The 25,791-nt window shown below is 47.5% G+C and overlaps 1 protein-coding gene across 4 annotated transcripts in view; it reads right to left on the reverse strand.

Annotated features, from left to right (window-relative positions):
* EHD4 (EH domain containing 4) overlaps positions 1–25,791 on the reverse strand; it is a 91,022-nt gene that overhangs the window by 6,895 nt on the left and 58,336 nt on the right. For all 4 annotated transcript variants that reach the window (XM_079913730.1, XM_079913728.1, XM_079913727.1 and 1 more), the window contains 2 exons: positions 13,668–14,080; positions 5,803–5,967 (listed from right to left, as the gene is read on the reverse strand). In XM_079913730.1, coding sequence (XP_079769856.1) covers positions 5,803–5,967; positions 13,668–14,080 — 578 coding nt within the window. The remainder of the gene's footprint in view (positions 1–5,802; positions 5,968–13,667; positions 14,081–25,791) is intronic.

Below are 25,791 nucleotides of genomic sequence, written 5' to 3' on the forward strand. Positions count from 1 at the left end.
ATTGGGGAAAAAACTGGTAAACAAAAATAAGAATCTTAAATCACTTATAATACCATCACCCAGCAATGACTTTTGCTAACGTTTTTGGGCATACGTTTATAGCCATTTTTACAAACACACACACACTCTTTAACTGAAATAAGACCACACTATTTAACAACCTGCATTTTAAAGAAATAATATATCACAGCTTTCCATGATATCAATTTTTATACAACCTTTAAAATTTTTTTTAATTTGACTTAATTTTTAAATTGAAGTATGGTTGATTTACAATATTGTGTTATTTCAGGTATACAGCACACTGATTCAGTTTTATATAAATATAAAGTGATTTGGTTTTATATATACATATACTTTTATTTTTAAACATCTTTATTGGAGTATAATTGCTTTACAATGGTGTATATATACATATACTTTTTCAGTTTCTTTTCCATGTTAGGTTATTACAAGATATGATATAGTTCCCTGTGCTATACAGTAAAAACCTGTTACTCAGCCATAGAAAGGAATGAAATATTGCCATTTGCAGCAACATGGATGGACCTCGAGATTATTATACTAAATGAAGTAAGTCAGACAGAGAAAGACAAATACCATATGATATCACTTATATGTGGAACCTAAAAAATAATACAAATGAACTTATTTGCAAAACAGAAACAGACTCAAGATACAGAAAACAAACTTACGATTACCAAAGGGGAAGAAGGGAGAGGGATAAATTAGGAGAATGGGATTAACAGATACACGTTAATATATATATAATAGACAAACTTATTTTCAATAGCTACATGATATTGAACTGTATAGCTGGGCCTTTCCTCATGTACCCTGTCCATGTAATTGGAAGTTTAGGTCGTTTCCAATGGAGAATCAAAATTGTGGTCTCTAGGGTGTGCTGGCAGGGCAGACATTCTAGGCTGTTATTCTGAAGTGGAGCCCTGAGCTTTAGACGGTGGAGAGGACAGAGCGGAAAGCAAAACAGCCTGACATATCTTGGAAAGGTGCCCCCAACACTCTTCTCAGTAGCCAACTCTGTGACTGTCAAAGCAGGCTGGCCTGGGCTGCCACCTAGCACTCAGCCTGAGCTCAGCTCAGAGTGGTGGGGTAGCACAGGCCTGGTTTCTAAGGTACATTCCAGTTTTCATGTCCTCCATCCTCACTGACACACCACAGTCACCTGCACGTCATCCCAACATCAGCACCAAGCAATGCTGCTAACACTTTGGGGTCCTGCTGCCGGCACCTCGGTCAGCCAAGGGAACTGAGAAGAGAAAGCCTAGGAGGAGAGCAGGCAGCCTACACAAAAATCCCAGTGCTGCTGGGGTAAACAAGTCTGGATTCCCCTGGGTGCATGAACACCTACCCTATTTCCTCATGAATGAGCCTGAGCTCTGGGCACACACAGAGCCTCTGTGTCCGGCCAAGTGGACAAATGAGGGCGGTGCCCACCCAAACTTTCCACCCGCCTGCAGGCGACATGGATTCAGACTGCAAACCTCTGGAAAACTAGCCAGGGGAAATGGCCACATATTGGCAGGGGTGGACAGGAAGCAGCGGCAGCAGCCGTTCCCACCCCGGAGGGCACGCATGAAGTAAGCCCTACACTCTCATCCCTGTGGTACCCGCCTGCCCAGCCCTGGCCAGGGGGGTGGGGTCCAAGTTAAACCACACCATCACTGTCCTCCACCAGGGTGGCTCCAAAGCTTTTTATTGGGATGAACACACACTGGAGAATTTAAAGAGCTACCCATCAAACAACTGTATGCATCAAAGCCGCCAAGCGCGGGATCCTGGAATTCTCCCACAAGAGACAAAGGTCAATCCCAGCCTAGCCTCTTCTGGGCTCTCCCTTGCCTGCTCACTCCCAGCCTGTACCAGAAGCTGTTTTTGAATCCACTTGGATGGTCTGAGCAGATGGGGATGGCTCTGCCGCCCTCTGCTGTTGAAATGTTTTTTTTCTATTTTAAGATTTTATTATTTTTTAACATCTTTATTGGAGTATAACTGCTTTACAATGGTGTGCTAGTTTCTGCTTTATAGCAAGGTGAATCAGTTATACATATACATATGTTTCCATATCTCTTCCCTCTTGTATCTCCCTCCCTCCCACCCTCCCTATCCCACCCCTCCAGGCGGTCACAAAGCACTGAGCTGATCTCCCTGTGCTATGCGGCTGCTTCCCACTAGCTATCTACCTTACGTTTGGTAGTGTATATATGTCCATGCCACTCTCTCGCTTTGTCACACCTTACCCTTCCCCCTCTCCATATCCTCAAGTCCATTCTCTAGTAGGTCTGTGTCCCAGTTCTCCAAGGAGGACAACTGCATCAGCAATCAAGATGGCCTTGCTCGTGTTCCCTCATTCTGCAGCACGGACACGTCAGCACAGCAAAGCAGATTCCCTCCCCAATGGGTGTAGGGCTGACACAGGCCCTGGGCAAAAGCCTGCAAAATACAATTGGCTCTTTGCTACGGTCAAGAGTCACCTTGACCAGCTTGGAGAACAGAGACTTAAAGCCGGCCCTGGTGAGCTCTCCGTGAGATCCTGGGGTGTGCAAAGATCATAATCAAGTCATCTCCAAGCTTCTGCCCCTGCCGCTGTCCCAGACACAGTAAGGCTGAATGCCTGTGTTGGGGAAGATGTCAGATGCTCAACAGACTCAGGGATGTGGAGGCCTTGACCCACACCAGGAACCCCCAAAGCTTCCTGGGTGACAGCAAACTAGCTTGAAGTAGTGAGCACACCCTCTGGGCTCCAGGCCTGCCTTGCTCCCTGGGGATTCCCTGAAAGGACTGGGGTGGTATGATCAGGGCCTGGCTGGCTTCCCAAGGAAGAATCCTCACCCAGCTTCCAGGGGTTTGCTCCAGAAACCACTGGTCTGTAAGCCCTGTGGGAGTCAGGCCTAGGTCAGGGTCTGAGAAACTCATTACCCTAGAGCCTGCTACGATATAAACATACACTAACTTATTAATTAACCTACTCAACACGTATTCACTGAGTACCTGCTACACCCCAGGGGCTGGGGATATGGCCGAGAACAGGACATGGGTCACTGGCTTCATGGAATTACAGCCTTCTATGGGAGACACTAAATAAGACACTGAGTAAATGAATTATACCACAGCACAGAGACACTTATGTTGTAACAAGGAGCACAAGTCCCAACAAGGGGCTTTGCTGCCAAAACGTCACTGCCAGTTACAGTCATAGCAGCAAAACTGTAACCCAGAATGGACCTCTGTAGGGGCAAGGATTTTTATTTTTGCTGTTTGTTCAATGATTTATTCCAGGGGCCCAGAACAGCGCCTGGCCATAGTAGACTTAATTACTATTCTTAGGTGAACGCACAAATGAACACAGATGATGGTAGGACTGTGTGGATGGTAGGCACCCGGCAGGTAGGACCCCTGCTCCCAGTCCCAGGGCACCCAGGAGTCCAATGAAGGGGCCAAGGTGCCTGGTGCGGCGCCTAACCACAGGGTTCTCAGTGAAGGTTCAGGCCCTCCCTGTATTGCCCGGCTACATGGGCCAAGGCTGCTCCCGAGACCTGGGGTGAGGGACTGCCCCTGTGACCAGCTCTGAGAGGCCTGGATGCCCTCTGACCGGCCAGGCCCAGGCTAGCATGGTCAGGAGTAGCTCTGGTCACAGAGTTTGCTCCCTCCGTTCAGGAGCTCCCTGGAGACAGGCAGGGGAGGCCTGTCAGGGAGACTTCAGGTCTCGGGAGCCGCACCTTGTGGGTCGGGCATCAAGGGAGCCTCAGGAGGCCAATGAGCCACAGACATCCCATCAGGCCATCGCGAGCACTGTATATTTACTCACAGCTTTCATTTCAGTCAGGAAACCAATTTCCCTTCCAAAGTATCTGAAGGATGCCAGGAAACAGCTGTCCTTCAGTTTGGTCATGGGGTACAGGGCATGACCCAAGGGTGGGAAAGCAGAACCTGCTCAGGAAGAGGCCCCAGGAGCCCTCAAATTAGCCATCTTACGACCAGAAAAAAATCCAATTTACCCTCTGAGTACAGGAATATCAACTTTACTTCTAAAAAAAAAGTGTTTCTATGTTTTTTTTGTTTTTTTTGTTTTTTTGCGGTACGCGGGCCTCTCACTGTTGTGGCCTCTCCCGTTGCGGGAGCACAGGCTCCGGACGCGCAGACTCAGTGGCCATGGCTCACGGGCCCAGCCGCTCCATGGCATGTGGGATGTTCCCAGACCGGGGCACGAACCCGCGTCCCCTGCATCGGCAGGCGGACTCTCAACCACTGTGCCACCAGGGAAGCCCCTATGTATTTTTTTAAGCCGACTAAATCATATTTGACTAGATCGTATATACCAGATGCATTCACCCTGATCCCAGGCATCACAGCAGTAAGTGTAACCCACTCCTATTTCAGTGTGTACGTTATATACAGAGCGTTTACATTAACAAACCCCTTAGGATCGATGCTTCCCCTCCTGCGGCCTGATCTTGCCTCTGCACCTGTGCTTCCTCCTCCCTGACCCTCCCCCGCAAACCGACCCCCATCCCCACCCCAGGCAGGCTGGCAGCTCACAGGCCCAGAGTCTCCAGGGTGCAGCCAGTGTGCTGTACGCTCTCTTTGGCCCATGTAGATTCTTTGAAATTCTGAGCCAAAATTTGAAAACCAGGGTACTTTACATACAAATCCAGATCTCCAGCTTCTCATGAAATATCCAGGCCTGCACTCCCACGGGGCAGCAACCACTGGGCAGGATGGGGCCTCCCCACTGAGCGGGGAAGGGCACACGCTCCCCAATCTGCTCCCACCGTGTGCCCTGCAAGTCCTCACTCACTGCACTTGCAGAATTGTTTTCCTCCCAGTAGGGACGTGTTTCTCAGGACCCACATCTCTACCAAATGTGAGAAAACAAGAGGTGGTCGGAGGGGGCACCCCAGTTTCCTTTGGCGTGGCCCGCCTGCCTCACTTGTTTGAGTTACTTCTGGCTGGTGGCTGCAGGCATCTGAGTTGTGTTGCCTGCTTTCCAGAGAGGGCTGTGGCCTCCAGGGCAGATGGGTCCTTGCACCGGACAAGGAGATGGTCAGTCAGGCTCTCTGAGGAGCCAGGTGAGGCGGCCTCGCTCGGGAGGGCATGGTCAGTGTCAAAATCAAGGTCACCTAACACCATGGCGGGGAGGTGGACACACGGGTCAGGCCAGGGTGGCAGCACCCACTCGGGGTCACCTGGGGCTGCCCAGACACATGTCAGGGAGATTCTGAAATTAGGCCAAAGGCTGCCCGAAGCTGGCCTTTAAGCAAACTCTTCAGTGAGCACAGCCTGCTGTGTCTGGTGAACTCCCGCCGTGGCCACAGCCCGCCACGGCCTCTGACTGAGCCCGCAGCAGCGATGCCGCCCAAGCGCGTAATCCCACAGTGCAGGGCAGCGCGGGGGAGGGCCGGCTTCAGGAGCCCCTGGAAGTGACCTCCAAGGTCACTCTCAGCTCTAATTCCCTTAAAGTTCTGGGATTCTAAAAAACAGGTGTCGCTTCTGTGCCAGAACAACCCTGAACACAGCCTAAGGGAGCTGTTCATAGGATTTTTTTCAGGTGAGCTTAATTCACTTCTCGAAATGTCTCTCTTTTTGTTTAAATGTTTCAGGAAGCAAGCAATTTCTGCTTTATTCACAGGAGCCTATTATCATGTATTACTAGGAAGATGAATTTACCGTGTTCTCCTCCATTCTAAACCATGAAACCCAAATGTGTACCCAGCAACCAGCCGGACAAGCTGGCAGTGCCCCTCCATCCCCACTGGTGACATTGTGATGGGCCCTCTGTACCTGCATTGCCTTGACCTCGGGGAAGTCCCCTGCAGAAATCTGGTATTCTCGCTGCAGCTGAATGTAGATTTCTGGCAACCTGCTGATAAGCTCTCTCTTCTTGTTTTCTTTTCCAAATACACTTGGCATCTCCTTCTTCAGGTGGCTGATGATGTAGGCATGTACCTGAAGGGGTATATGTCAGTGAGGACGGGCCATTTAGAAGGGCACCAGAGAAGGACAAACAAGATGGCATCTTACATGCGTCACAGCACATAACAGGCATCCCCGCAAAGTCATGGTGCTCAGGACAGGAGGAGGGCAAGGACCAGGGGGGAAGGTATGGGGGCACCCGAGTGGGAAAGACCTTGGTTCTGGTGATTAACCTCAGAAGACCTAAGAGAAAGTTTCACCAGGGCCAGTGCATGCAAGCACCAGCAAATGAAGCTGGAGGCAGATGGAAATGGCTGATCTGCATGGAAATCTGTGCCCGGTGAACAGTGAGATGAGAACACCCATAACCTCCCCGTAGACAGTTTAGGCCCCGAGATCACTGAAGTCTTTTCTGCACAAGACCAGCTGCCTAGGGCCAGGCCAGACAGCAGAAGCTCCGTCTGAGAGAGGGACCCCTGGTACATGAGGGGGGAGCCCCAGAAACCTTGTTCACCCAGGGGTAGCAGGCCTGGCACTGTTACCCGAAGGGTGGTGAATCCTGCTGGGAGGGCTCTAGTTGGCTTTCGTCACTTCCTTCCCTAACATTTCCACCCTTCTACTGATTTCCAACTTTAGGATGTTAAGAAACACTCGTTACGAAAGTTCTCTCTGTACAGCAGAAACTAACAAAACATTGTAAAGCAATTATACTCCAATAAAGATGTTTAAAAAAAAAGTTCTCTTTGTATACCTAGAGTTCTACAGAGTAATTTAGAAGTCAAGAAAATAACTAAAATAAGAAAAGATGAAAAACAGGGCAGTGATTACAAAAAGAAAATGACTGTGTAGCTATGGAAAATCCTATTAAAGAAAGCAGAGGTCTACTATAATCTTGTGGAAGAATGGAAATTGAATAAAGGGGGTAAGCAGAAACATCCCATGGCTCAGCTGAGGGCCTCTGTGTATGGACATACACTGGGCACAGCCAAAAACATTTTGCTAAGATTTGAACTCTAAACTAAGTGCATAATGCAAATGCTGACAGGCTCGGACCAGACAACGCTAACTTCTCCATCTACATAAAGGTCATTTTAACATAAGCACACACTGAGCTGCCTGACTATTGCTACAAGTATAGATTGGGAGAGATGCTTCTAAACCTTCCTGTCGCTAGTAAACTTATTTATTTATTTATTTTTAAACATCTTTATTGGAGTATAATTGCTTTACAATGGTGTGTTAGTTTCTGCTTTATAACAAAGTGAATAGTAAACTTATTTACTTTTCAAATTAAAACAGCTTAAAATGTTTACACGATTCTTTAAGATAACCAGAGAAATCCAAGGTTTGGGAATCCTTTTATTTAGAACGATGGGCTTTTAACTGCATTCCTGAGGATATGATGAATACGTGGTAAAACTAGTAAGACTGGTAATTTCCTTGCCTTGGTTAGTGAATGCCTGGCTTGGTTTGGATGAGGCTGCGGATGGCCCTGGGTAGGTCCGAAGGCCTTGGCGGGACCGCCATATTCCATCGGGGAGAACCAACTATCACCAGCTGTCCTTGCATCATTTCCTTGGCCTCGGCCCTCCTGGATCCTCTGGACTGGGCCTGTGGATCCCTCTCTCTTCCGTGCTCTGGCCTGCCCTGCTCTGGAGCCCATCCCAGCTGAAGCAGGAAGTCCCACTACCTGCTCAGCTTCCCATCCACGAGGGCATCTTTCCAAGACCCCTTCCCAGAGCCCAGGCCTGGGGCAGCTGCCAGGTCCCTGCAGAGCTCCCCAAGCCCCCTCCCCACCTATCAGTGTGGTACCTGGGAACTGCCAGGCCCCTGTGCAGGTAAGGCTGACTCCCCACCCAGCCCCTAGCTCCCCTGGGAATGGCACCCTGCTCTTGAACACCGCCTGGTCCCCAGGGGCCTGCTTTCCCTGGGCTGGGCTGCAGGTGATGTGCCCCTGCCACAGCCCTCCACCCATCGCCTGGCACCTGCTCCCTCATCCCTGCCCTCATGGTGCTCACCGCTGATGACTGAGGCTGCTGGATAATGGGCCAACCTTTGACGCCAGGCCTCCAGGGCCCTGATGTAACTGGGGCAGTTCCTGTGCCAGGTCTCAACTCCCTCCTCCTCCCACCTGCCTGGCTCTACCTGAGTCATGACCCTCAGGTGACCTGCTCATGCTGCAGGCTGCTCTCAGCCTCAACTACTGGCCTGTTTCGTGGAAGTCTCCTGTTGTACTGCCTCTGCATGGCCTCCCCCTCCTGCCCTTCCCTGGGCATCCTAAGACAATAACCCAGGGTCAGATTCTATGCATGGGCCCTGCCTTTAAGAAGCTTATCAAGTTACAAGGTAAATTATAATCCTTAGAATCACAGAGTATTAAATCTGGAAGGGGCTCCCTATATCTGACTGAATTCCTGGTTCCAGGAAGTTCATATGACTTACTCAAGGTCACGCAACTAGTTAGGAGATGCCAAGCTGGAAGTAGCATTTAACTATCTTACTGCCTCATTCCCTGTCTTATAGAATTAACTGCTTTTTGTGGGTATGAATTAAAAATCGTACTGAAGCTGCTGAAGTCTGGAATTCAAAGTGAACTATGTCCTATGGAACAACGTTGAGGTTTGGCTTCTGATCGTTCCTAACTCACGGGGAAGCTTTGGGAAGGTCATGTACTCTTCCCTCCCCATGCATAGAAAATGGATACGTTATGGCACACACACTGCGAACACCACGCAGAATGTGGGAAAGACTGCAATCTTCTAGCGGGACGGTGCCTTGTGATTTTCTAAGGACTCTCGGTAAACAAGGGACAGCCTGGGTGGCTGAAATCCCCAGTCAACTTGAAAAGCTCGTGTCTGCCTTTATGTGACAAAGATGTGTCTCCAAACAAACGCAGGACCCGGGGCCAGATCCGGCGATGGTCCAGGGAAGGAGGTAGAAAACAGTCTGATCTTTTGTTCTTTATAACAAGAGAAAATTAATTGAGAGGAAGAGGAATAAGAAGGAGAAGATGGGGAGAAAGAGGAGGTGGGCAGGATGGGACTGCGTGTTTGAAGGCCGGGTCAGGCGCTGCCACCGCTGCCCACGCGCTCGCTGAGCAACCCTGGGCAAGCTGTCTCCTCCCCAGCCTCGGCTTGCTCACCCCCAACATGGGGATTACAGCCCTTACCTCACAGGGCTGTGGTTATGAGAATCGAGAGAGAGCACAGATTTGAATGTACTTTGTCCTCTAGAAAGGCGGCTAGAAATGTTGTTATTGACTAATGGCCAAAGACCTATAGCTGGCGGGGTAGTAACGCCAGAGGAGGCTTGTGGCTATTTAGTCCTTACTGAATAATGAATAGACTCTATATATTTAAATAGAACATGATGAATTTGGGTTCCAAGTTCTTCATTCACAAGTGAATGACACTGAACCCTGGGGAACGTTTGAACATTGTTGTCTTGTTCAATTCACTCTTTCCCTTATATAAAACTAGAAAAGCCCCAACTCATCAAATGGTGATGACCAAGGGTAAGTCAAATGGCTCAAAATGTCAATTTTTTTCTGGGCTAATAACTCAATGAGGAGAAAAAGATGTACTCCCCTTTAAACGAACAGGGATTTATAGTTCACATCTACACTCTGACACAATCTCATTAACTGTGTCCATGACAAGTGTTTGTATCTCCAAGGCTGAGAAGCATGTACACAGAGTAATACTGGGAATTTCCACTGTGGGCTTGGAGGGCAACCCCCAGCAGCAAGTGCTGGAAGCTTGAGGTGCTCATGGACAATAGGAATGGAAATGCCCATGGAATTTGGATACTGGGGAGACGTGTGGGGGAAGTCAGGCTGGGATACATTGTTCTGCACTGGGCAACCTTAGAGTTGCCCAGGTTTAATATGACCTGATGGAGATCTGCATCTTTGCAGGCCCAGCTGGAAACGTGCAGAGAACATTTAACCTCTGGGGATCAGCACATTTTATATATATATAAATTCACTTTTATTTATTTATTTATTTATGGCTGTGTTGGGTCTTCATTGCTGTGTGCAGGCTTTCTCTAGTTGTGGTGAGTGGGGGCTTCTCTTGTTGCAGAGCACGGGCTCTAGGTGTGTGGGCTTCAGTAGTTGTGGCACGCAGGCTCAGTCGTTGTGGCTCACGGGCTCTAGAGCACAGGCTCAGTAGTTGTGGCGCACGGGCTTAGTTGTTCCGTGGCATGTGGCATCTTCCTGGACCAGGGATTGAACCTGTGTCCCCTGCATTGGCAGGCAGATTCTTAACCACTGCGCAACCAGCGAAGTCCCTGGGGGTCAGCACATTTTAAAATTGGGTTTACTATGATAAAAAAATTTCAGTTCCTAAACTAGAGACCCAGAAGATGAACCCATGGGGTGGTAAGAGTGTGAGGCTTCAAGATGCAGCTGATTGGCTCCCACTTGGAGGTTTGTTATTCTGTTGAAATCAAAGCTGGCACCAACAGCACATATGATTCTGAAGAGCCTTAAACGGCATGTGAGGGGGCCTACCCAGTCATCTGATGGTGGCCTTCAAAGAGACAGGCTCTCCTGGGTGGACACAAGTACTGACACACCCCCAGTAGCTTGGGGCTGCCAACTGAGCTATTTTTAAATGCCCCCTGGAGGACTAAGCATCAAAGGGATAGTCATCAGCCACTGCAGAATGATTTTTACATAACTTAGCCTGGGTCCATGTGGTGAATTTCAAAATGTCTAACTTCTCCCCAGAAGGAATAGGCGGTGCAGACAGACCAGAAAGCTGCCCCTGCACGCTACACGTGACTAAGAGGAGAACACGCTGTGAAGACGAAACTAAATTGCACAGAACTATAGTAAACCCCCCAAATCAATGACCTCTCCTTTTCTTTCTCAGTTTTAGTTGTTCCTTCCTCAAATGTTGACTCATTTTTTACTGAATGAAGGTTTCCAAGTGGGTGGGAACCTTTCCTATCCTTGGGCAGTGTGCTTATAAAGGGTGGGGTCCTACAGTAAACTTGCCTTGCTATTTACCTTTGTGCATTTATCCCATAAACTACTATGATTTGGAGTTTGAACCTTATTTCTTTAACTTGGCTATTTTAATTATAGCTGAATAAAACTAAATTCTTATTTTCTAAACTTATTTTGGGCTTTCCCCAAATAGGTTACTCTACAAAATCATGAAATGAAACTTGACTAGCATCTTAGATTGTGACATCCTTCAAAGAAGGATGTCTACTGATATCATAAGATACAATCTTTGATAAATGGCACTCTAAAGGTTTCCTGTTCCTTGAAACAGAGAGTTGGGGAAAAAATATAAATAGAAAAAGCAGGGAAATCATTAAGTTTCAAGAGATCTTTAGTAAGAGTGCCATTTTTCATATTATTAAAATGTCATCTTGGGCTTCCTTGGTGGTGCAGTGGTTAAGAATCCACCTGCCAATGCAGGGGACACGGGTTCGAGCCCTGGTCTGGAAAGATCCCACATGCCGTGGAGCAATTAAGCCTGTGCGCCACAACTACTGAGCCTGAGCTCTAGAGCCCTCGTGCCACAACTACTGAAGCCTGCGTGCCTAGAGCCCGTGCTCTGCAACAAGAGAAGCCACTGCAGTAAAAAGCCTGTGCACCGCAACCATGAGTAGCCCCCACTCGCTGCAACTAGAGAAAGCCCGCGCACAGCAACGAAGACCCAACGCAGCCATAAATAAATAAATAAATAAATAAATAAATAAATGTCATCTTCATGATACCTCAAGTTTGACTACTGCAGAACCTGGCAGGACATTAACAACGCATTTCTGGCTTTATTTCTGGATGAGGCACAATTCTACCTAATTATGGTGGTCTATAAATAGACACACTCCATACCCCAACTCAGATCTGTCACCTCTCAGGTGACATCTGAAAACTTATCCTTTGCATGCTTGCAAAATGACAGCTCGACAAACCTCTAAACTTTGTAGGGTTTACGTGGATGGATAATTTTATAGAATAAACAGAATGATAGATTAATGCAGAATGCAAGGGCATAATAAGGAGCAACCAGATGTTGTCCACTCTGGATTTCAGGTGAATGCCTTCCGGACCAGGGAGTCAGGCCCACTGGAGTTTGGATCTATATTTTGTAACTTCAGGCTGGGGAGCCTTGGGCAAGTTATGTCACCTTTTTGAGCTTCAGTTCCCTTTTGTGAGAAATGAAGAGAATGCCCAACTCTGTGCACTTACTGACAGGATCAGACCCTCAGGAAGGGTTGGCTTACCAAAGGAAAACTGGATCAAGAGAGATGAAGATTAATATATCAAAACCAAAGAGCATTTTTATGAAATAGAAACACTGCCAAGAGAAAAACTCAGGTGACTCCTTGTCCATTTCAGCAACAAGTTCACAAATGGAACATAAAACCGCAGATGGTGTATAAAGTGGATGGCATTGGTTAGTGGCCAAGGCCACTGTGCTGAGTTCGGCTTCTTCTCTGCCCAAGACTGTTTCCTGCCCCCCTCTGCAGTGTGGTGCTGCCCCAGGAACACACTGACACTGAGAAGCTCAGGCTGGAAACATCCGTACTTCAAACATTTTCCTTTATGAAAAGGAACAAGCCAGATACTATTCTTAGGGAAAAAAAGACAAGCTTTTTTCCTAGAAGTAAGCTCAGCAAGTTGACCGCCCCCTGCCCCTGCCCCCCGCCTCTACACAAGGGCTTTCATTATTCCCGGCGTCAGTACACAGCAGCATTCTGTGCCTCTCTAAACCCAGGCCATGCTGGCCCCTTCACAGGGCCCAACACTCAAGGATGGCAGCGAAGTCCCATGTGCTTGGCACCCCCAGTGAGCTCTCTGCTCTTTATTTATTTATATGACTAATGACAGCTGCGTCTTCAGTCACTAGGCCCTCAGCAACGACTGGTAAATTAAAAACGGCCATGGGCATTTAAAAATAGTTTAAAAGATCTTGAAATCTGCAAAGGCTATGACGTCATTTACCAGCCTTGGTTATAAAATCACGTTGGGTACTACGTACACTGAAGGTAAAGTTCAGCTGTGTCAGCTGGAGGAGAGAAAGACCACACGCTGGGGGGTGGGCGGTCACTAAATGGGCAAAAACGGACTTCCTGCCACCCGGGACGAGCAGGGGAGGGAAATCATGTCAGGAGAGCTATAAATCAGTGGATTTACAAGCCTTGCAGAACTGGAACAAAAGTGGCTGTAGTTCGGGAAGGAAGCAGATGGTACTGAGAAGAAAAGTTCAAACAGCAGTGACTCACAGAGCACAGGTGACTGCAGATTAGCTGGGCCGCATGGGAGGAGGGCATGAGCACGCACTGGGTGGGCAGCTGAGCAGAGAGGAAAAGAGCAGAACCAGGGACTATGGGTGGGGCTGGGCCGCCAGGGAGGCCTCTCGACATAGGAGGGATGCTGCCCTGTGAGCATGCTGGCATAAGGGCGGCGATGACGAACCACGAGGAGGCGTTGCACGGCTGGTCACCCGCCCGGAAGTCATCCTCCGTGGAGCCCTCCCCGCTCCCCATCCCGCCCCGGCGAGGCCCCCTCCTCAGAGCACAGTGTCCACACCCCAGTCACACACAGCTCCCCATTCTGTAAGGGGGGGTTCTGCACCCCCTCCTCCCCCAGACCAGGCTGCCCAGCCCTGGCCCAGGGATGCTGAGCAGCTGCTGACTGAATGAGGCAAAGTGAGGAGAGTGTGAGGAGGGTCCCTTGCAGAGGCTGCCGCGGGGGGTCTCCGGCTTACCTTGGCCAGCCTCGCTCGCTTGATGAGGTCATTGAGTTTGCGCACCGCCGCCTTCTGAGGAAGGCTCTGGATGTCTCTGAACAGGTCCTGGGCCTCGGCCTCGAAGAGCCGGCGGTTGTCAGTGTTCTGCAGGGGCTGCGCCCAGAAGGAGCCGATGTAGACGCGCAGCACCTCGGGAGTGTTGATGACCTTGCCCAGGGACCACATGAGGGCCCCGTAGACGCGCATCAGCTGCTGCGTGTCCACTTGGTCAGCCTTGTTCAGCACCACGCGGATCTTGTCGTCCTGGCCCCGGAAGGCCTTGATGGCCTCCGAGAACTCGTCTGAGATGTCCAGTTTGTGCGCATCGAAGAGCAGGATGATCCTGTCCACCCGCTCAGCAAACCACTGCAGGACCTGGCAGAAGTCATACCCTGTGGGGAGGGAAGGGCACATCAGTGCAGGCGGTTGCTGCGGGGGACACGCCTGCCAGGAGGGCTTGGAACCCCCTGGGTCTCCAGCAGCTGCCGAGGAGAGAGCCCCGTCTCCAAGCTGGAGGCAGGGGAGGCCTCGCGACCTGAAAACCATTTCACATGGGGCCCTCTGGGCTGGATGCATCGAGTCAATGCTGGGGACCCTGGGGGCCCTTCCGTGGGACGAAATAGGGGATACAGAGGGGCTCGTGGTCACTTTGATTGGGCAATGCTTACTTCCGTACGTGTAATTCCATTTAGTCCCCCAGGAGTCTCTTGTTTCACCTAGCACAGTCTTTTGGCTCAATGGCAAAATTGATCAATGGCTCTGTAAAAATGCAGGCCATGGGTCAAAAGCTCTTAATTTCTGTCAAAGTCTCACCTTTCTGAAAGTTCCAGAACTGGAGAAGGAAGAAAACCTAGAGGCCGCTTGGAGTCCCATGGGGTGTCCAGGAAGTACCACAAAAGAGAAATCGCCTTCTCTTTAAGTTTTTAAGAGTGTTAAAGAGATCAAAGGTTGGCCTGGCCAAAACTGTGACCTATATTTATCATTTGGACTATTTATATCCTAAGTATGTTGTAAATATTTTAAAAATTGTGTCTCACAGCCATTCCGAGAAATGGTCTCTCGCCAATTTCTTTCTAAAAACGAGTAGGCCCATGACAATTCTGTTTGGTTCACTTTGGCCACGTACCAATACACTCCAAATCATGCGGCTAAATCAACACTCCTCTGCGCTTGTGGTCAAGATTTTCAGGCATTTCTCCAGGGAGGCAAGTCCCACGAGAAGCAAACAAGAGGGGCCAGTTCCACAGGTTTATTTTTATTCTCAGTCTGATTAGCTCTGGACTCAGAGCCTCAGTGCAGCCCAATCAGAACCCAGATGGGATTCTTCCTGACCCTACTTAAGTGCTCTTGCTTCTTTTTTAGATTCTGAAAACTTCCAAACACCTATAACAGTCTAGAGAATAATGTGATGAATGCTGACATACCCACCTTGTACCTTTAAGAAATTTTGACACTTGGTCTTGTTTGCTTCACATCCTTAAGAAAATTCAAGTCTAGTTTATTTATACAACAAAATACCACATAGCAGTGCGAATGAACTAGATCCTCACTTGTCAGCACAGGCAAATCTCTCACAAATTGGTGAGTAAAAAATCAGCTTCAAAAGGATAGGTACAGTTTGAGAACATTCACTTACAATGAAAAAAACAAAGCACCACTCAACAGCCTATGGATATATACTACAGCACAGAAAAAAATAAGCTACACCAGTTTTGGGATTCTGGTTGACTCTGGGGATGGAGGGAGTGAGGCATCTAAGGTAGATGACAAAGTGTCTGAAGGAGAATGAGCTATTAGGCAGAAATAAGGGGGTCCGTGGACTAAAGTTTCCATGAATTGAAGAACAGGTGTAAGGGGAGTAGGTGGACAAGCAAACTGGATTCAGACACATTTAAATAAAGAAAACATTCAGAAATGCTGAAGTCCTCTGTGCACCCCTCCCTAAGCCCTAGCCTCAACCTCTTCTCCAGAGGAAACCACAGCCCCCAGACGCGGGGCTTTATGTCATCACACATGTGCGTATGCTGCCAGCTCAGGCTTTTCACTTCTTTTTCTCTCTGCATCACTCCCTGACTCCATTGGGGACAAGGAGGACAAAGGTAGTTCCCGGAACGTGGGCCAGAGTTTATTTTCATTGCTGTCAGTAGCCAGTTTAGATCAGAGGAAAATCAAAGACCTACTGAACGGGTCACAGAGTAGTATGTGGATATACAGAGTCAAGACTCCACTCGAGTTCTGTCCCTCCGAGGCCAGAACAAACCTCCTCCTAAGGTAACACAGGTTCTGCCATTCGAAGCTGACTTGTGTGCCAGAGAGCCCAGATCCCAGGTAGCAGATCCTCAGCAGATGAAAGATGGTGCTGTTCCCTGGGCACCGGGAGGGCATTTCGGAACCACCCACTGAGGGCCCTGCTTGGGGATTTACTTTTCCAATAGGGATGATCGACTTATCTCTCTGACCCAAATCCTCTCTCACTTGGTAACTGAAGGTTCACAAACAGATGAAAGAAAAGGCTGTGTCCAGAGTGCACACTGGAGAGGACACGAGTTGTATTTCGCTGAACGCCCTTCCTGTCCGGTGGGGGTTGCGGGAGGGTCCCTCGGGGGCCACAGACGCTGAAGGCATGGCAGACAGACTTTTGCCCCACTCGTTAGCAGGTTGGGGTACAGGTAGGTGATCTAGAATCAGACAATCATCTCCTACCAGAGGATGGTGTTGAATCTTGAGGGAATGATGCAAAGACACAGGGAACATGAGAATTTATTTCTGGCAGAGGTGGCTGAGTTTAGACAGTGATGGTAGCTTCCTAACCTAGTTTTTGAGCCCAGCTCTCCAACTTTCCCATCAATTCTGCGAACAGCCTGATTTTCTGAAAAATTCCTTTTCTGCTTAGGTTAGTCAGAATCAGCTTCTTTGGTTTGCTACCAAGGACCACGACTGGTAAATAATCTATCCCCACATTTGAATATTTCCAAACTCTAGATGCTCTTACAATCAGTGCCAAAAGAAACTTGCCACTCCAATAGCTGTCACCTCCCCCATGTGCGTGCACCGTGCAAATCTAGCCATGCAGACACGTCTCTCCTCCTCCAAGGGCCACCTGGGTTCAGCAGTTGGCCTCAATAGTACCTCATGTGTTTAAACTTTAACTTAAATTTGGGTTCCTAATAGTTATTTTTAAAAAGACTTCATTCTAAGGCTTCAGTGAAATAAAAAGTTACTGGAAACGGAACGGCCAGATGTAAGTTTACTATAAGTGAAGCCAGTACTCATCTCGGGAGGAATGGCTGCATGTCCGTATTCTTCTGTTTTAAAGTAATGTTGAAAGCTTAATAAGATTAAGTAGTATAGGGAAGTAGAACCGTTTTGTCTGTCATCAAGCAGGTGTAAAAGGATTGCTTGTTACATATCAGGCAACACAATCAAAGGCGAAAAAAATCACCAAGTGTCTCAGAAGAAAGCAAAGAATTATCAAAGCCAGGAGAGGTTGGTCTGCTCAATTTTTTCCCCACATACAGTTGCTGTTATTGTTATTATTTTATCATTTTTAAGTGTACAGTTTAGTGGCATTAAGTGCATTCATATTGTTGTGGAACTATCACCATCATCCACCTCCAGAACGCTTTTCGTCTTCCCAAACTGAAACTGCACCTGCCAAACAATGTGTCCATCCCCTCCTCCCCCAGCCCCTGGCAACCACTATTCTATTTTATGCCTTTATGAATTTGACTGCCCTAAATACATCATATAAGTGGAATCATACAGTACTTGTCTTTTTGTGACTGGTTGATTTCACTTAACATAATGTCCTCAAGGTTCATCCATGTTATAGCATGTATCAGAATTTCCTTCCATTTTAAGGCTGAATAGGTCTTCTCAATTCTTATACCTTCATGATACAAGAAAGGCACCAAATATTTGTCTACCAAAAAGTTCCAGCTGATTTTTAAAAAAATTAATTAATTAATTATTTTTGGCTGTGTTGGGTCTTCGTTGCTGTGCACGGGCTTTCTCTAGTTGCGGTGAGCGGGGGCTACTCTTCGTTGCAGCGCACTGGCTTCTCATTGCGGTGGCTTCTGTTGTTGCGGAGCACGGGCTCTAGGTGCGCGGGCTTCAGTAGTTGTGGCTCGCGGGCTCTAGAGCGCAGGCTCAGTAGCTGTGGCACATGGGCTTAGCTGCTCCGCGGCATGTGGGATCTTCCCGGACCAGGGAATGAACCTGTGTCCCCTGCATTGGCAGGCAGATTCTTATCCACTGTGGCCCCAGGGAAGCCTGTTCCAGCTGATTTTAAAGAAAGGATCTAGTTTAATGATATGTTATTTAGTTTGCCTGCTGAAGGAAAATTATTCAAAAGGACCTAGAGACCACTGCTTCTCAAAGCCTGGTCTTGCATCAGAATCAAGTATGGGATTTGTTAAAATTTAGACTCCTAGCCTCTCCCTAGAACCATGGAATCAGAATCCCTGGGGCTGGGCTTGGTGACTTGCATTTTATTTTACTTTATTATTACTTTTTAGCGTATACAGATTTAATTTTATTTTTGGCTAAATGAGAGTTGTTTACAAAGCCTCTACAACACATTTATACATTATTCTGGCTTTAGTAAGCATAGGATGGTGAATGAAACTGAAGCCTGCCATGATTTATGGTTTCCACTGAGGACTGGTCACCATTCTGAATAGAAAAGATTTTAGGCACAAGGGAAATGAACTATGTAGTAACTTCAAAATATAATATTAGAAATATTTATGCATGCAGTTCTTCAGTAAACTTAAGAGTTTGCTTTCTTGTCCTCTGGCACTTTCATTTCAAAGTAGAGAAGGGTGACCGGCATTTTATAAGCTCTTCAGACAATTGTAATGCCCAGTAAAGTTTGAGGATCACTGCCTTAGAATGAAGACCAAAGCATATGGGATGGCAAAGATGTGTCTGTGTTATTGCTGGTCGGTAACACAAAACACATTTAAAATAGTTTCTTTTTATTCTAAAAAGTTACCAATACGTGGTTAGATGGTACAGCACAGAACTGAGGAAACACAGAGTTTAAATCTGCTTATTTGAAGACGGATTTTAAAATTCATGAAAGCTCTGGCATCTTTGCTCACGCTGGGCCTAGGCCCTGGCAAGCCCTTCTCCTCTGGCTTAGGACCTAGAAATCTAGCCCAAATCCTCGTCATTCTTCAAAACACCTGGGGGAAACTTGAGTGACATGTTACTTAACTTCTGTAAGCTCCAATTTTCTCATCTGTAAAACCAGGTTGTTGAATGACTGCATAAGAAAATGCTTTTAGGGCTTCCCTGGTGGCGCAGTGGTTGAGAGTCCGCCTGCCGATGCAGGGGACATGGGTTTGTGCCCCGGTCCGGGAAGATCCCACATGCCGCAGAGCGGGAGCGGCTGGGCCCGTGAGCCATGGCCGCTGAGCCTGCACGTCCGGAGCCTGTGCTCCGCAACGGGAGAGGCCACAACAGTGAGAGGCCCATGTACCGCAAAAAAAAAAAAAAAAGAAAATCCTTTTAACGTGCTCAGCACAATGCTGAGACTTAGTAAACTTTCAATAAATATAAACTTTCGTTATTAATTCTGCCCCCTCCCTCACAAAGGTGGACTCAGTTACTCCCTCTTCTGAGCTCCCAGAGTCCTTTGCTTATTCTCCTATTAAACAACTTTTCACAGTGGATTATAATCCAATGGATATACAGGGCTCTCTCATTAGATCATAAATTCTTTAACCGCAGGGACCACATCTTCCTCATGGCGTCACAAGACAGTGATTATCGTTGTGGGCTTTGGACTCAGGCTGCCTGGGATCTAATCTGTCTCCATCACTTACTAATTCTGTGACCTTGGGCATGTTACTTAACCTCTCTGTGCCTCATTTCCTCATCTGTAAAATGGGGCTAATAATAGTATCCATATACTTCATGGGGCTGTGGAGTTAATGTATGTGAAGCATTTAGAATCATCTTGGTACCCAGAAAGCTCTCCAAGATGTTATCTACTGGTTATTTTAAAAATCCTCGTATCTCGTATTTAAAAATCCTTTAAATCCTCCTCGAGGATTTAAAAATCCTCGTACCAATGCATGGCGGGGGCACAATAAATATTTGTTGAAGGATGCCTGGCTGGGGTGAGGTACAGTCTGCAGTCATAGAGAAAACAAAATTAATTAGGGTAAAGGTGACAATGCAATGATGCTTGAGCCAAGGGAGAGAATCAGTGCTCAAAAAATAGCTAATAGAATATACCTACCAAGCACAAACCATTCATATTTTATGAATAGAGCTAGTGGCCTTTCTTTCCTTGCTTGTGAGACAGAGGGAGTTCTACCAGCTGGTCTTAAAGACCCTGGGTTATTCCTGAAACAGAGCGATGGTTCCAACCACAGGATTTCCCTCTGGCTTAGGAAAGGCCTGTGCACACCTGCGCTGGCTGGGACAGCTCGGGGCAAACATTCTCATACTCAACGGGCAGAGAGCAATGAAGTGCCCCAAAGGTTCTGTTACAGAGGGCGGTCAGAGACCTGTCACTGCTACAGTCAGCCACACTATGCTAAGTAGGTCTGTGACGAAGCTACCACTTAAAACAACATGGAAAACCAGCGGCCCTCAGACTGAACGTGCCCTTGGCTGCTGTCTTTTTGGCCTACATAGTGTCCTTACATTTTGAGCTGACTGTCTTTGGTCTGGACAGCACTGTCCACCTGGTGCCTACTTCTGAGTGGAAACACTACAGCTCTGACTCAGCCTTAGAAACCCAACTGTGCCCTCCAGCCCTCCTGGGCTCCCGCAGCGTGCCCCTAGCCCCCCAGAGAACTGTACTCCGTTAGTTCACACGTGTCTCTCAACTGGGCCGGGAATGCCTGAGGGGGTGGGGGCCTTCCTACCCTGCTTCCTATACTGACTCAATGTATTCTGTGGGAAAATGTTCAAAATCCCCCTTTTTTTTTGGGCCGCACCTTGCGGCTTACAGGATCTTAGTTCCCCGACCAGGGATCGAACCCAGGCCCTCGGAAGTGAAAGCGCACAGTCCTAACCACTGGACCACCAGGGAATTCCCCTAAACTTCCCTGCTTGAAACAATCTCTTTGAACATGTCTCTCTGGAAATCGAAAATACACTAAACATCTTGGAATTTAACAAGACATTCAAATACAAAATTTTCTTTAATGGATTAATTAATAATTATCAAGTGCCTAGGATGTGCTTGGAACTGTTGCTGAGGGACATACTGCCATAAAAATGAGGCTGCTAGCTTTACCCAGAATATCCCCAAACTGGAAATAACCCAAATGTTCTTTGGCAGGTGAATGGATAAACTGCGGTGCCTCTGTGCAGTGGATTACTACTCAGTGATACACAGAATGAGCTACTGACACATGCAGCTACACGGGTGAATCTCAGAAACATGCCGAGTGGGAGAAGCCAGGCACTAAAGAGCACATACTGTACGATTCCATTTATATTAAATTCTAGGACAGGCAAAGCTAAGCTACAGCGACAGAGAGCAGATGAGGAGTTGCCTGTGGCTGAGGATGGGGCTGGGACTGACTGCAAAGTGGCACAAATGAAGAAGGAACTTCTCAGGGTGACAGAAAGTTTCTATTTCTTGAAGATGGTGGTGGTTACACGAGAAACACGAGTACATGAGTAAATTTGCAAATTTGTCAAAAATCAACAAGCTGTGCAATTAAAGTGAGTGCATTATAATGTACTATACTTCAATAAAACTGACTTAAAAAGTAAAAATAAATAAATAAGAAAGAAAGGAAAAGAGAAGAAAGGAAGAAAGGATGGACAGAAGGCTGGAAAGAAGAAAGAAAAGGAGAAAGAAAGGGAGAAGGAAAGAAAGGAAAAAATCCAAGGCTGCTAAACTTGTTTGAAGATATACATCTCTACAAAACTGCTGAGTAGATCAGGAAGTTGAAATCTGTTCATCAGGGAACTATGTCACAAATCTGGCCATGTATGGAGCTGGATTTAGCAACAGTCGAAATAGTCTTAACCACAGAGGTTAATGTAAAATTTGGCTTGTCCACTGAAACTTTGAGAGTCGTGTAATTTCACAGTGCCTTGCCTCGTGGCCAAGGTGATTTAAGAGCCTTTCATGCTGACAGATCAGGGAAGAGAATGTTCGGAGTTTATGAGAATCAGTTCCAGCTGGGGAGAATGCAACAAGGCCCGGGGTGCACACAGATCTGGGCGTATGTGTGTGTGTGTGTGCACGCGTGCAGGTGAGCTTGCATGTGGGTGTAGTGTATGTATGTGTGCAGGTAAGAGTGTCCGTGGAGTCGACACAATAATAGAACTGTCCCCATGATGCTCAATATATGTTAAAAATTCATCATTCAATTATAGACATTTCAATTCTATAAGACTTTCCAATGGAACTTTTAACAGTCTGGAACAAAACAGAGATGTAATCAGTCCAGTTGTTTAAAACTACACTTTCTATCTTTGCAAAAGGACCCCAAAGCTATATAGCTTTGCGAGCTGGGAAAGAGACTTTGTCCTGTGGAAGATCCCAGCTTGGCATTCCTGGCTCCACGTTCTGGGAACAAGAGGGGGGAGGCAGGAAGGAAGGGGCCCTTTCCACCCAATCAGGGGCTTCCGTCACAGCCCTGTGGAGACCGTGGTCACCATCTCTGCTGAAAAGACCCACCAGGAAATGGCATCTGAGGTTTCAGCAGTGGCCGCCTGGCTCAGGTAAACACAGGGCGGGGACCCTGAGAAAGCAAATTTGGTAGGCTATTTTTAATAGAACAACAGAAAAAAATGCTTCAGTTTCTTCCCAAAGCCAAGTTTCCTATTACGTGAGTTTTAAACAAAATGTGTGTCAATAAAAGGATGCAAGATAATGGAGGACATTCAGACCGAGGCCAGGTTCTCTCTGCCCTTGCCCTTAGTGCCCTTCTTGGGGTGGGCAAGGCCACTTGCCCAGCCGGCCACAGCCCAGGACTCTGCTCAGACCTCTCCTCCTCTTTGGCGGGGCCCTGGCCTGCTCCTCCCAGAGCTAGCAGCTCCGTTGCAAGCAGGGCATTCATACCCCTTCCCCAGCACCTACGGTGTTGGTTCGTGTAACACCGGCCCCTCTCCCAGAGTTCCCCGAGGTGTCATGTCCATCTTTGTGTCCCTCCAGCACTTAGTCAGTTGTCCAGCACAGACTGTCCAGACAGCATTGAGAGTGCTGGCAGTGCCCTTAACTGCCCTTCCTGTCCCCGGGCTCCGTCCTTTGCCATCCAGCCCTCAAATGATCCCCACCCCTTCTCAGAACTCAGATAATCTCCCCAACTGTGAGTCCCTGATTACTTCTAGAATAAATGTCTACAGAGTCTTGGCGACTAGCCCCAGCTTACCTCCCCAGCCTTTTCTCACAGTTCTCATACTAAACTACCCTCCCCACCCCAGAAACCACACTGGGCTCTCTGCTGCTCCTCCAAAGCATCCTGCAGTTCCCTGCCTCTGACTTTCCCTTCTGCCTGGGATGCCTCCCCTCTTTCCCATCTCCAGTTACCCATCCCTCTGGGGCACTTCCCCCAGGAGGCCTTCCCCAACCCGAGCGGAGCTGGACCTCCCCACCTCCTGAGAGGGTCTGTTCTCTGCCACAGCCTGTCCTCTAGATGAGACTGTCATCATGTCTAGAACCCAAAAGCCTAACGCAGAACACTGTACACTAAGTCAGCTTCCCTGTGACATATTCTTCCAGCATCAGTGATGTTTCTTTCATAACACTTATTCTCTATAATGATATATTTATTTGCTGATTATACGACAGAAATTCTGAGGGCAAACACCACCCCTCATTCCAGTTACCACCTTACACCCAGGATCTACCACTGAACATAGTAGGTGCTCAATAAATTTGATTTATTCCTCAGAAAAAAAAATCAACTTAACCCAAGGCCACACAGCTGTTTCCCAGGGGAGCCAGGATTCAAACCCAGGGACGCTGATCCCAGAGCCTGCAATTTTATCCACTGCGCTGCACTGTGTGTACACCACGATGGTGGGATTAGAGGTGATTTTTATTTTCTTCTTTTTGGTCTTTTAAAAAGTAGTTTTTAAGTGCTTTAGGATGAACATATATTATTTTTGTAATAAAAAAATAAACATGGAAAAAATCATTGGCCCATATAGGACTGGGCTAGCAATATTATTGAGGTGGCATTCCCTTCCTTCTGTACTGGTGTTTACAACTAGGGTCTGGATTTCTAGTGCTTTCCAGCTTACTGCCATCTCAAGAAACCCTGCGGGTGGTGTCTTTGCTACACACCCCGCTGTGGACAGAGGCAGCCCCCCTTCAGCTGTGCCCGAAGAGCAGCGGGAACACACAGGTGTGCAATGAGTACAGACACTGCTCCTGCCTCCCTCCCCACCTCCCCTCTCTTCTCCAGCCGGCTTTCTCCTCCTCGCAGCTGACCAGACACACAGTTGGGGTGGGTGGCGTGGGGGTGAGCTGATACTAAGCCCTTTCCCGGATCCAACAAGACTCTCAGAGAGGACGGACACCGCAGCCTCCACATCTGCACAGCAGTCACCTCTTTTTGTGGAGGTTCAATGTATGTTCCTCTCAAAGTCTTCAGACGGTGATGGTCACCGCTTGGAGAATGTAACTGGCTACAAGAATATCCCCGCAGTTACAGAGTTCCCTGCCTCCCCGTGCCTGGCCTGAGGGTGGTCTGGCCACTGAACACACCACATTTTAAATTAAACCAAGGACCGAGCCTGTCCTGGGGTGGGCTTGGTGTTGTTTATCCTCTAGCTTCTCTTCCCACTCCTCTCCCTTTGGAATTTAGTCCAAGACCTTGTGAATTAACTTTTCTGTGCCTGTTTCCTCCTAAAATAAACAAGCTAGGCCCACAGCCTGTCTCTCCTTCCTCTGGGGGATGTTGTGAAGATAACGATGGGGCAGATGGTGCAACGTGACCCCGAAGAGCCCGCACATCACGAAATCACAGCATACCATGGACAGATGGGGAACTGAGAAAGGCTCTACCTGAACATTTAGCATGGTGAACGTGGCTGCTTCTGGTCATGTGACCAAGCCAAAGGGAAAACTGGGTTTCATATTTCATTTTCCATTTCAGGTTAAAAATTAGGTTAAGAAGCAGGTCTGAGCCCTAGAAAAAGACAGCAATAGTACACGGCATTTGAGGCTCTTTGCTGAAGAGAGAAGTTGGTGAAAATCTACTAGGAAAAACCTACATGTCCTGGAGCCTGGTTCAGCCACTTCACTTTACACGGCCTCAGTTTCTACATCTATCAGATGGGTCAGATGATCAATATGGATCCCTTCAAATCTTAAAGATATATATGGTGGTTCTGAATATCAAGCTTTTCTGAAACAAAATGTCAAATTCTCAGGAAAATCCATTTAGTGCCTGTTAGTAGATACCATCAAGTTCCATTACCAGCATAAGAATGTAAAACCATCTGGATGGTTACAGGAATATTCAGTGACTAACTCTAGGGGATAAGATTAGCAAGGAACACATTTCATTTTATCACATTCATTCCACTGGACTCATGTGCTATGGCATTTTGGGCTGATCTGAAGGTCCTTGCATGTTTCCATAGCAGCAGTCAGTTGCCCTGAAAGATTAATTTCCTTGCCATTTAATTCCAAACTCCTCTATGCTGAAAGAAATTACCAGAGGAAAAGTCACAGAATTTGAGACTTTCAAGGATGCTGAGGAAGTCATCAGATTCAACCTTCTAATACTATAATTAATAGAATCCAGGAATCAAGTGTCACGCACGTGGAAATTGCCCCTTCCTCATTTTCAAGTGGGCTTTGTGTACCTCAGGTAAGAAGGTCTCATACAATACGTCTATAAATCAGACAAAGGCAGTTTGTACTCGTAATGGATTTTCTTGAGGCAAAATGTCAATGGTATATAGACTCCACCCAAGTGTGATGAGGCCAAATATTTACAAACAAGGCTTCAACTTAGACAATGCATCTTGTCATTTTGTGGTTCAGAAGGGCAAACAGACAATGTTTCTTCAAGTCATAATTTTCCGCAGAGAAATGTTAAACCCAGAGGGTGACAACTTTGGATCAACAAATGACTTGCAAGTGACCTCTGACCCTGACCCCCTGCCC

The sequence above is a fragment of the Stenella coeruleoalba genome, assembly GCF_951394435.1.
Source record: "Stenella coeruleoalba genome assembly, chromosome: 2".
In the NCBI taxonomy this organism is placed as follows: Eukaryota; Metazoa; Chordata; class Mammalia; order Artiodactyla; family Delphinidae; genus Stenella; species Stenella coeruleoalba.